Below are 12,608 nucleotides of genomic sequence, written 5' to 3' on the forward strand. Positions count from 1 at the left end.
CAAACACTTTTTCACACCACTGTATATATATATATATATAAAATCCTATTTTCAAAATCCAATTCAAAGCATCTTTATTTTGTGACAAGACAGCCAAGTTCTAACAGAAGAAAACATTCTAACTGCATTTAAAAACTGAAAATTTTGGTTGATTTGCACCATTATAACTCATTTTAGATATTTTTCAAGCAGAAATGGTAAAACATTTGCTATGTTATTCTTTCCAAACAATTRTGTTTCCTTTGCCCTAATCAATGTACCTAACATTTTAAAAATGATCACAATTACAGAAACTATTCATCACATTAGGTAAAAGAGAAAGAGGGACCAGGCCATAAAGGCCTGCCATGAGAGAAGGGGAGTAGAAACAAACATGGAGAAAAACAACAATACAAGGAAAGAAAGGAGGGTAAATAAAAGAGGGTTCATTGCAGGAACACCTGTATTTCAGTTCCTTTGTTGGTATCTTTGTTCAACTTTTTACTTTGTGAAAAGGCATTTTACAGTAGAAATTTCTCCTTATTTCAGAAGGTGATAGATGTTGAGTTGTTATTTCTTCCTTTTTTTGTACAGCTGTATTTGGCAATGTTGTGGCTAGGACTCAGAGCCAGATTTGTGTCGATACTGAAATCTGTGTCTCAACAGCAGACAAACACACACCTTGTGAAACTCGCCCCCCAGGGCCTACCTGAACTTGACCTTCTCTGAAACACATCATTGATCCAATTCCACAGTACAGCTAATTATACAACTGTTAACACACGAYACTACTAACAGCTCAAATCGTTTAAAACCGCCTCCTCTGAAGGTTGTATGCATCAAACACACTTCAGTGCATTTGTTGAGGCCAGAGGAGGAAAAGTTGCTGTGGACKTCCAGGTCACTGAAGTGTAAAGACGTCGCCTCTCATCCTGGTCGTGAAAGAGTGTGTCCACCGTCTCAGAGAGGCAGGATGTTGACACCTACAACATAATCTGTAGCTGTATAAGCACACCTACTGTGTGTATAAATAAGCTACAAGAGCACAAACTATTCCCGGCTGATGCTGATGATGAAACAAGCATCCAGTCACCTCAWTGACGCTGCCTTCACAAGGTGGAGTAAGTGAGGTAACGCTGCTTAGCCATTCTGACACCAGCAGTGTGACATCATGACACTAAACAGCCCAGGATTGGCCCGGTGTCGGACAGATCAGCTTCTATCACTAACAGACGAAAAACTAGCCAAAAGTTGGACCACACCACAACTCTTCGAGTCATTTCCTGTCAGYAGTGATGTTAATGCAGCTGAGGGCAAGCACAGTCGTGTACAAAAGCGCTTATTCACTATCAACACACATACACACAACTTTTAGTGCACTAAGACAGCGAAGGACATGACACACAGGCTGTGTGTTGCAGATAAGGCAACATCTGCTTCTGGCTTTAAGCAAGATGAAGGACAAAACAATAAAAAATATATACTGATATACAATCCTTCATTTCGCAGAAGCACAAACTGGTTCAGCATAGGGATGCTAACAATTAATCGACTTACGATTAATTGTCGAATAATGGTTTCTTAGATTAAGATTTCTTCCAATCGATTAATTGAAAACATCAGTTTAAACCTTATTTCAGCATAGTTTTGACTTCATCCAGCAGAGGGCGCTGCTACTCTACCGGCCCTGTTAAACTCAGCAGAAAGCCGTCTCGATGTGGGCGGGACCGCAAACGCRMGAGTCTTGTTTAGTTTTATTTGCGACATAACAATAGATGGTTTTCAAATGACGTAGYGACCTGCAGATCACGTGATCAAATCGCCATAGTCGTGGYTGCGAATGCGGAAGAGGGGCTAGTCTACAGCACAGAAATGAATACAGTCTAGATTGTTTATGTRGTATGTTTCTATAAGTTRTTTAAACAGTCATGGAGCAAATTTGCRTTCGAGTTAGTTACAAAACTGTCCTGCTCGTGTGGCAGAAAAACGMTCTTAAAAAAATACAGGCGACATAAAAACGCTAAGAAGCAGAACTGTCGGCAAAGCGACGTGATTTTGTGGCTGGCGATAATCAACCACAAAGATTTCACCCTCCTCGGGATTCCAGAGGGTGATCAGATCACTCCTGCCATGGTTAATAACCGCATAGTATGTTAATTAACTTAAAAAAAAAAGAAAAAGATTACACACTATGAACAGAAAAGTGTTTTGAATATTATGCAATCTACCCTTGTAAACACGAACGTAGGATACACTGACAGTATCAGATTATAATCACAAAAAGCTCCTTATTATGCAATATGTACCCATTTGGAGTATGTAAGATATAGTTAATAATATCAGAGAAAGTCACACAGTCATGTCAACACAGCGGCTCTGCAGACTTCAGCAGCTCGTAAGGATTGCCACTTTCAATAAAACCTTGATTTAGATTTATTATTCAGTAGATCCATGGGTGTCCTGAAAGGCAYGTTTTAAATACAAGTATTATTATCCTGGTCATGCTCGCCTGTGTCGTTCAGTGGCCTTTTTGCATTTTTTTCTCCCTTGCTTTTGTGGTTCTCCCAAACTGCTTTTATCACTACAAGCTAAATACTAGCCCACGAACGGGGTGCGGAGGGTAAAAAAAGTCCCGGATGATGATGTCAATGAAAACCATCTATATTCACTTGAAGTTGATCTAATCTGTGTGACGTAACCCAACCAGTAAACCAATCTAATGAACAGTAACTGACGTCAGATCAGGCCATGTAGCCCAGCTAATCTAGAACCAGAAGGAATGTAAACAAACAAACAATTGCCAGTACTCATATCTCACGTCTTTCAGGTATATTTTTATGTTCTTAGTTTGTTTTTGAGTTCAGCTTTATCTTAAAATATTACCCTGTGTTTAAATTATAGTTTTTCATCTTCAGGGGGAATCAAGAGTTTTACTTATTTTATTCTTTCATTTTTTTCCAACTAGAAACTTAACAGATTCCTGTTTTGTTATATTTTATAAATATGTCCAAGTTTAACAATGTGAGGGAAATCTACATTTCTCTGTTCATTCAGTCACTGTTTACTCTGACAGACAACAATGAATTGTTAAAATAATACTGTACTTTTTTATTTAGTGTGTAAATATTAGCCCTTCATGTTATACAAAGACCCTTGATTCATGAGRAATGTCAGGCTTTTAGGAAAATGGCCGCTTATCAATTAGTCATTAGTCGATCGATAAGATCAATCAACTTTAGATTAATCCATTAATCGATAACTTGCATCCCTAGTTCAGCAGCATGTTGAAGAGTCTGTGAAAAATTAACTCAACCTGGACCTYTTATACCATCTCAAAGCTCATTTTCACCTTTTGAGTTAAAAACACTGACCTACCACTAAATAATACATGATACATGACAAAGTCTGCCAGTTGTGAAGCACTAATGGAAGCTGAAAATATKTTAATGTTCAGTTTGAAATTATGTTTGTTGTATGCTTTCAGGTCATCCCCCAGAACAAAACAAATAAGCACTGAAAGTCCCCTGAGAGACGGTGGAAAAGAATAAATAATTCATGCAAAACTGTGTAGAGCTAAATGCTGCTCGCTGCAGCGTGTCATAAGAGCTATAAATAACAAAAACAGAGCCTCATGCAGCCAAGGTCTGTGCCAATAATTAGATCCTGAACCAGTATTTTAATGTTTATTTATGTCTTTATGCAACCAGATATGATGATGCGAAAAATGGGAGTAAAATATGTGAGTTTTCAGTGATAAATATATGTGCCGCACTAGGACTGTGTACAAAAAAATGAAAGAAAGGACATCAAATTGCAAAGTAATAAATAAAAAACTGAGTTGTGGTCAATACGATTTGCTACACAATTTTTATAAAAATTTCTTTGTTTAGAATATTTCTTTTAGAAGCTTTATTATTATTATTATTGTTATTATTATTATTGATTGTTGGGATTTTACATGTACCTTTGTTCATTTTATACACTAGGTTGTCCACAGTGTTATGTTGTTGTACATTCAGAATCATATTTTTTTAGTATACAAAAAATAAAGAAATAAATAAAAAATAAAATCCTATTCCACTCTGTGCTAAGAAGGCAATCTAACTTACTAGGTATTTTTGCTATTCCAAAAATATAAGTGATTCTATGTATCACTTTGTTTAAAGTTTATTTTTAACACGTTTTGGTTAAGTTTCATGCCCTTCTTCCTCTTTACTACACTAAAATATCTTGCCWGTCTCCCATTATTTAGTAATGTCCACTTACTTATAATCAGATAAAATGGACCCATCAASCTAATTAATGCCCCTATAATATATCTAAGTTCATATGTACCTTTGTGATTTGTGGTGAATGCATGTTCGCTATAACTGATAGGATGTTATTTGCCTATAGATAGGGAGAAGCAGAGATTATTTTACTCCATCTGACTCAACAAAYAAACTGGTTGGACCAGCTTTAGCAAGTTTCAGGGATTAGTTCATGTTGCTGCTAACTTGTTTGCTTGCTAAAGCTGGTTGACATAATTTAAAACACAGTTGAAGGTCTGAAGGTGTTTTGGGTTAGCTTTCGCAATGCTTTTCCACCAGTGTCAAGCTAAATTTTGTAGCTAAATCAAAGTAACATTTCGTTTAAAAAAGAGCCACTTCTGACAGCTGAAGACCTCTGGTGCCTGTCACGGAACTAACCTGGAAAGATGTTTCAGGATCTGCTTCTTGATGAGCCCAGCCATGACCCAAACTAATCCGATATCCGAGCCGCCCGCCGGGTAATGAGCTGTCGGAGCTAGCTAGCTTCTTCCCACTCGAGCTAAAAACAAGCAGCAGCTCAAATTCTTAGCCCAGTCATTCTAGCGGGGTTCCCGCTTTACTCTCGATAGAAACAAAGAGGCCGGGAGCGGAGGAACGGCATTTCAGATGTCTCGGAGACARCCGGGCTCGAAAACAAAGCATACCACGTCGGGCCACTGGTGACGTTCCCAAAAACCGGAGAGGATCTCCGCAGTATCATTCACGGTACACCTGAAACAGTGCATCACAGGGGGACAGCGCACAGACAGGCAGCCGTAGCTGCCACGGCGAAGGGCGGAGTCAAATGCTGCATTCAGGGGCTGCTCGAAAACAAGGCTTTCCATGTTTATTAGAGACTTTCAGCTGCTTTTTCTGCGTCCAGTCATTGTACTTGAACGTCACAGCAGGCAATGGCTAAATGTACTTTTAGAAATTAGGAAAAGTGACGAGTGGAGGACAAAAGAAGAAGAGAAAGGCCTAAAAGAATGATCTACAGTCAGACACCGTTCTGGTTCATAGGCTACCTTTAATTTAAGAACGTTTTCCTGCGTAGTTTAGGGTTATGTTAGGGTTATGGTTATAGACAGGGTTATAGTCGGTCAGTGGCAACAACAATGACATTCGTCTAAGTTCAAATGAATGGAAAAAGAAGCCAAAGTTCAGATGGCCACTTTAAAAAGCTGTAAAAACTCCTTGCAAAGATTTTTTTATTGATGGATCACAAAAGATTTTTGGATATTTAAGGAAGCTCACGGACATCAAAATAATAGCAAAATAAACTATTCTAGTCATAACTATAAAAAAGGGCCAAAAAATCAAGAACGTTTCTTAAAAATACATATTTTAAAAAGGCTCGCAACAACTGAAACCAGATCAAAAAATGCAACACAGCCTAYAAGAGAGTAATAATTAAAATCACAGAATTCAGGATGATAATGAAAGCAGCAAACAAAGACCTAAAAAAAAAAAACCCTCAAAATTATGACAAGAAAAAACGCAAACATCGCTGAATTCTGATCGAAATTAAACGCTCCTTTAGTGACATCTAGCGGCATAAAAGGTTATTGCAACAGATCAACAGGGACATTACTGTGGCAAGACATTACCCTGTAAAGTACAGTGTAACTCAGTACCATAGAGTTAAATTTCTCTAAATAGCACATAACAAATATTGTTATATACACCTCCATGCTCAGCACACACTGAAAACTGCTGGGTTATTTTAACAACTCAGTAGCTAAAGTGATCATTCCATGGAGTAACTGTAAACAAAAGTGTTAAATGTTTTTGGCATAAAGTCTTCACAATTTTCAAAAGGTTTCGTTTGATAATAAAGTCACTGTACCCTCAGCATCAATATATCATCTATAAACGGCAGAGAAAATAAAACATCTCTTACTGAAGGGCGTAAATTTAGGTCTATCCTTGGGGGTTATGTTCTCTTCCTATTCATTCAAACATTTACTTTTGTAAAACGTTTCAGGACATTCTGGTGTTAAAATGCATTGCAATGTTTTAAATATGATTTACCTAACTTTCCTGTTTTCTTTGTATTTACTCTGCACCTTTTCTGTTACACATCAGTTCAACAATTAAGAAAATWSTTGCTTTTAACCCCACTTATTACAACAGCAACAAATATTTATACAACATAAATTTCTCAATTTTCCATGAGCATGCATTTACCTGGTACACAACAATTTGACTTGAAAACATTACAACACGATTCGATAAATACAGCCATAATGTGACAAGAGCATACTAAAACCCCGCGTGCCATTTTCAGATCATTTAATGATCTGAATCTTTGCAGTGACCCAGGACTTATGAGTCCAAGGTCTCAGTTAACCCAGACCCTACATGTCAGACTGTTGAGGGTTCATGAGTTAGCAGACTCACTGGAAAAAAAAACATCTGAACACTGAGGACTTAGAGGAGTCAGATCACTGATTCGAGTTAAAACAATAAATAATAACTTGGTTAACCTGGATTTTTTTTTGGGGGGGGGGGTGGCGTTTTTGTTTATGTTCCATCATTTCTAAAGTGCTTGGAACTGTAAAAATAAAAATCTCTGAAATGGAATAAAGCAAACGTGGATCCTTAACATTCTGAGAGGGTGCAGCTGCATGACTCAAATGACACAAGTGAATCGGATCACTTCAGTGAGTCACTCAGATTAACTCAAGTCCACAGAAAGAACCAAATTTAGTTAGAAATTATTTTATTTTTAAAAAAATGTTGTTTGTTTGTTTGTTTGTTTGTTTTAGTTTTTAACCCAGCGGCTTTTCGTGTGTAACTGCTGATAAATAAGTGAACTGTTTTCTGTTTGTGACTATCCTGGCTGCTGCAGACCTCAGTGATGATGGTTCAGGCTGCAGAGCAGCTGCCACGTAGGAAAGGAGGAGCAAGGCTGAGGGAAGGAGGTGACTCCTCCCTGAGCTGCAACTTTACATCATATGAACGAGTAAAAGAGACTTTAAATAAAGTTCACTTCAGCAGGAGGGGCTGTTCGCATTAAAACTGCAATTCTTAACCAAGAAGTTTTTGAACTATTAATGTAATAAAGAGACTGTGTGGGAAAAATAAGCTGGGCAATAATGATGTAAGGAAAAAAAACTTGCAGTTTCCTGACCCACGCAGAGTGGAGTTGGATAGGACAGCCCACAGCCGCGTGCCACCATGCAAAACAGCTTGGTGGAAAAGACACGACGCGCTCACTGATACGCTGCTGGACCAGTTGGTGGGGCTGGACCGGGACCGGGAACCGTCTCCATCCACGACTGCAGAAACCTGCTCAGTCTCACAAACGCGCGCTCAGAGAGTATTAAAAAACAAAAAGATGGCAGGGGGAAACAAAACCAAGAGCGACAAAAACTCCGCTGCGCACAGCCAGGACAACAGCGCCGCGCAGAAGAAAAGCCCCAAAAGTGGCGCAAACGGGGCGAGCGTCCCCGGACCCCAGCAGGGCAGCTCCTCAAACTCAGGCAGCTGTGCGGGCCTTCTGTTCAACTCCCTCTTCTATCTGGCGCTGATTGGAGCTGCGGGCTTTGCGGCGTTTTACGTCCAGCAGGCGGTGGATGAAATCCGGCACATGGGCGCAAAGTACGGGGAAGACGCACGGCGAGGCGCAGAGCTGAGCACCAAAATGGAGAGTGTTTTTCAACAGGTAAGGAAAGAAAAGCGCCTGAATGAATGAGGGAAAACTGGGTAAAAACGTTCACATAAGTTTGCAGAAGTTTRACTGACTTGAAATCACATAAAATAAYTTTTTTWAAACTTTATTGCCCCTTGAGGAATTGYAAGTTTTTAATTAATTTACTTGTTCTTTGTCAATCCTCTGCTTTATATTCATCCCTTCCTCATTCCTATACAACAGTTTGTWTTCTGTTCAGCCCACGGTGCAGAAGCAATTTAATTGCGTTCAAAATGTGGTGCGACAAGCCTGATCTTCACTGACCAAACGATAACCAGTGCTGACATTAGCTATGTGCTGACTCATGCTTTCTGTTGACTTGTTCTTTTTGGGCACCGACTGAAACATTACTAAGAGTCTTGAAGCCCTCAGGCATTAAAAACTGGTCTGATTGTGTTATATCACTGCGTGCGACTCAGAAACATTTCCCCAAATCATTATCTGTAGAAAAAGTTCTAAACAAACTGAGGCATAGTGTAATTCTTTATTTTTGGAGATCCAAAAGCCAGCCTCTCTGATGGTATGGGGGTGCATTAGTACCGCAAATGTGCCCATTCACACATCTTTTTTTTTTTCATATAATGCAATTGCCATATTTATGGAGATTCTGATGATGTGTGGCAAAGTTAACACTTTGTTTCTGTGTTTTCTCCAGGTGGAGTCYCTGAGGAGCAACATGGACGGTTTGGAGTCCTCCCTGGGCATCACTCGGGTGGAGCTGGAGGCGGCTGTGACCCAGGTGAAGAGGGGCGAGGTGGAGACGAGGAGGGTGGAGGAGGCGCTTCAGAAGCTCCAGAACGATCTGCTCCGGGACCTGTCGGAGGGCATCAAGGAGGTGAAGGAGGCCCGGGAGAAGGACTTCTCCTCGCTGGAGAGGACCGTGGAGGAGCGCTTGGCTGAGGTGAGTCGGTCCATCTCAGCCAGCGTGGCRGAGTTCGCTGCCTCTCAGGGCGAGGCTCAGAGCCAGCTCGCCGAGCTCAAATCCCGCCTGGGCATCATGGAGGACCCCGCGCTCGTAAAGCAGGAGCTGGCGGCCATCGTCGACGCCGTGGCAGAAATCAAAACAGCCAAGCAGCAGACTGACACGACCACCAACTCCCTCAGGGAGCAGATCGGCGCCGTCAGGGAGGAGCTCCAAACCCGCAACCAGGAAGTGGCCTCTCTGTCTCAGGAAGTCCAAACGGTGAGGTCGCTGGTGCAGGAGACCACCGGGTCTCTGAAGCAGTCCCTGTCTGCGGCAGAAACCGAAGTCCAGACCCTGAAGGACCAAAGCGGGGCGCTTCAGAGCAGCTTGGAGCAGGCTAGCGTCGCAATCCGAGCCGTGGAGGAGACGGCGAACGCAGCCGCCGCTCAGGCTCAGAGCAAATCAGAGAAGAGCGAGGACTCGCTGTCGGACCTCAGCGACAAAGTCGAATCCCTGCTCGCCAGGTACGACGTGCACGAGAGCGGTTTAGCTGCGCAGGCGGACGCGGTGAAGAAGGTCAAAACGGATCTGAAGCAGGAGCTGGAGGCCGTGAGGACGTCGGTGGAGGAGCTGCAGTCCAAAACCGCCACGGCTGCTTCGGCAGACTCCAGCAACCAGAAGGTGGAGGAGCTGGAGAGGAGGCTCGCCGCTTTGAAGCCCGAGGAGCTGGAGGACCTAAAAACAACTATGGACGATCTGAGGAGCAAAGCAGCCAAGTTGGAAGGCCACGATCAGGCCATCGCTGTGCTGAGGGAGGCGCTTCAGGTGGGGAAACAGAAACAAGCAGGAGAAGAAGGAGCGGCACAGAACCTGGAGGAGCTGCAGTCCAATCTAGCTGCTCTGAGCGAAGCCCAGAATGAGCTCAGCATGAAGGACTCCAGCCTGGATCAGCAGATGGAGGAGCTGGAGAAGAGACTCACAGCTTTGGAGGACAGGATGTAGGTGGACTGAAGCGGGCGACGAGGCTGTTTCTGCAAAAAAACCTCAGAGACATCTTCGCCTCTGCACCATCAGATAGAACCAAAACAACGGAGGCAATATTGAATCAAGTTTTTCTTCTCTTTTCTTTTTTTTTAAATGAATTATTTCCAAAACTTTTAAACATCAGGAGGAGGGGTGGAGCTTAACTGCTGATCTGTGAATTCAAGTCCACTCAGTCTGCACTGTAGTTTGTCTTTTTTGTTAGACTTAAATAGTTTTGACACCAAAAAATAGAAGTTTCAAGCACTCATTTGTTTTTTTCACTACATCATTTCTTTTCTTTTTCTTTCTTTTTTTTTGTAATAAAAATCTCAACTCGAAGCTGTGAATCATTATTTCGGGTGTGAACTTCATGATGAAATCGTGTTTTGCTTTGGCTTTCGAGACACATGAGGTTTTTAAAACAATTAGAAAAATGTCAAGCGGAACGTCCCAGGGATTAGACCGACCCAAGCGGTAAAATCTATCTAACCCCAGATTATCGGAGGCCTCGTTTGGACAAAGCTTATCAGTGTGACGCCGGTCTTGTCATAACTAGAAGGTCGTCTCGCATCACAACATGAAACTGGGAACAGATACGCACTAAAGAAGAGGATTGAGGACATCTTATCAGTGAAGCTTATTTTTCCATGTTCGCATTTTAAAGGGATCCACGATTAGTTGTAACATTAAACTTTATTTGATAAACATTTATTTTAACTGTAAAATAAAGACTGTAAAAATACTGTAGGCTGTTTAGTTTTGTAAATATTTAAAATATATTTTAACATGGATGGAGCCATTTTATTTACACGCAAAGCATTCTGGGTAAATGATGACATCAACTAGGTCATCGGTGCGAGGCTGCTAGTGAGCTATATCCACCCTGAAGGTTAATCTTGGACAATATCTGATGATCGACTCTTTTAAATGAAACCAGAGAGCGTTGACAGAGAGGAGAAGGTAGAAATGACTCAGCCTGTAACTGAAAATATGGATGGAGGACAACAGAGCTGCTTCATGGAAGAAGAACCTCAGCTTAACCTGTTAGCTTTCACACTAGCCCTCACGCTATATAGCCTTATATGTATTAGCTTAGCGCTAGCGCTACAAACAAGCTAAACTGAGGTTCTCCATCCATATTTTCAGTTGCAGACCGACTCATTTTTGTGTTCCCCTCTCTGTCATGTGGATGGAGGACCTCAGTGACGAGAGGAGAATGTGTAGCGCTGAGCTAATACATATATATGGTGATAGCATCGGGGCTAACGCTAAAGCTAACAGGTTAAGCTGAGGTTCTTCTTCCATGAAGCAGCTCTGTTGTCCTCCATCYATATTTTCAGTTMCAGGCTGAGTCATTTCTACCTTCTCCTCTCTGTCAACGCTCTCTGGTTTCATTTAAAAGAGTCGATCATCAGATATTGTCCAAGATTAACCTTCAGGGTGGATATAGCTCACTAGCAGCCTCGTGCCGATGACCTAGTTGATGTCATCATTTACCCAGAATGCTTTGCATGTAAATAAAATGGCTCCGTCCATGTAATATATTTTAAACTTTTAGTTTAAAAATTATACCTACAGTATTTTTACAGTCTTTATTTTACAGTTAAAGTATATGTTTATCATATAAAGTCTAATTTTACAACTAATCGGGGATCCCTTTAAAACAATGCTAAGGTATTTTATTATAGAGCAAATATGTTGTTTAAAGCTGTTCTAAAACGTTTCATTGCAGCAGATGTTGTGTGACCATTGAGCAGGAAACCTTCAGTCTGTGTGTTGCCTGAAGGCGTTTGGAGACTTTAAGAAAGGAAAGGCCCTGCATTCCTGGAGGGAACGCATTTCGGAGTTTCAGATGGAATTATTTCACAGTGTTTCAAAGGTTTGTGAGATCTTTTGCTAACACATGCACAAAAACATTTTTCACTTTGGACAATACATAATTCATGTTTTTATAAATTTTGATGAAATGTTTACAACCCTGATTCCAATGACATTGGGTAAAACAACAGTGTGACAGGTGATATGATAACAGTAAAACGTCTAAGATGTTTTATTTTCATGTTGGTGGGTGTGTCTCTCTAATGCCTGATAAATCAGATATTTCATTAACGTGTTTAGCTGTGAGGCTGAGATCTCCTTCGACTGCAGTAAGGTTGGATAAAGTCTGTCGCAGCTCGGCGATCTCCTGCTCCCTCTTGGTGAGATCTTCCGCCAGTCGGCCGATCCGTAGAGTCAAGTCGGACAGCTGCGGCTCAAACGCCCCAAAGTCTCTTTTAATAGACGCCACCTTGGGTTTAAGGTCAGCGGCGAACGTCACGGTTCTGATGAGGCGAGCTCGGCTGCCCTCCAGCTCCCTCAGGCGCTCCGAGATCTGCTCGTCCGCGGCGGCGAGTGCGGGKAGACGCCCGCGGAGCTGGTCGATGGCCCGGGTGTTGCGTTCGGAGGCGGCGCGGAGGTTGGAGACCCGGTCGATGCTGCCGGCCAGCACGTCTCCGATGCGTTTCACCATGCCGTGCTCCACCTGCGAGGTCTTCTCTTCCAGCTCTGCCAAGCGGGTCAGCAGGGAGTCCAGCTCGGACTGCAGGCCGTCCATCCGACGCATGTCTGTCTTCACCGAGGACACCTGGAATCAACGGGAAATCGTCATCACGATAACCTTGCATTAGGCATATTGTAAAAAAACTGTAAACTGCAATAAATGGTTGGAACAAATGTTTGC

The 12,608-nt window shown here is 41.9% G+C and overlaps 3 protein-coding genes across 6 annotated transcripts in view; 1 reads left to right on the top strand and 2 right to left on the bottom strand.

Moving 5' to 3' along the window:
- Window positions 1-5,057, bottom strand: part of bltp3b (bridge-like lipid transfer protein family member 3B) — a 30,647-nt gene extending 25,590 nt beyond the window's left edge. For 3 of the 4 annotated variants that reach the window (XM_014004227.1, XM_014004226.1, XM_014004225.1), the window contains exon 1: window positions 4,668-5,056. In XM_014004227.1, the coding sequence (XP_013859681.1) occupies window positions 4,668-4,711 (44 nt within the window). In that variant the 5' untranslated portion in view covers window positions 4,712-5,056. Of the gene's footprint in view, window positions 1-4,667 lie in introns of all 4 variants that reach the window. The other variant, XM_014004224.1, reaches the window with a different exon arrangement.
- Window positions 5,058-7,186: 2,129 nt separating this feature from the next.
- On the top strand, window positions 7,187-10,228 carry ckap4 (cytoskeleton associated protein 4). The gene is made up of 2 exons (XM_014004228.1): window positions 7,187-7,935; window positions 8,618-10,228. Exons 1-2 carry the CDS (start codon window positions 7,609-7,611, stop codon window positions 9,866-9,868), a joined length of 1,578 nt encoding a protein of 525 aa, XP_013859682.1. The 5' UTR covers window positions 7,187-7,608; the 3' UTR covers window positions 9,869-10,228.
- Window positions 10,229-11,805: 1,577 nt separating this feature from the next.
- On the bottom strand, window positions 11,806-12,512 carry LOC106514795 (inhibitor of nuclear factor kappa-B kinase-interacting protein; the record flags this gene model as incomplete). The annotated part of the gene is given in 1 exon segment (XM_014004230.1): window positions 11,806-12,512. A coding segment is annotated over 1 exon segment (567 nt), but the record flags the coding sequence as incomplete, so codon positions are not given.
- Window positions 12,513-12,608: the final 96 nt, after the last annotated feature.

This window comes from Austrofundulus limnaeus, unplaced genomic scaffold, assembly GCF_001266775.1.
Source record: "Austrofundulus limnaeus strain Quisiro unplaced genomic scaffold, Austrofundulus_limnaeus-1.0 Scaffold22, whole genome shotgun sequence".
In the NCBI taxonomy this organism is placed as follows: domain Eukaryota; kingdom Metazoa; phylum Chordata; class Actinopteri; order Cyprinodontiformes; family Rivulidae; genus Austrofundulus; species Austrofundulus limnaeus.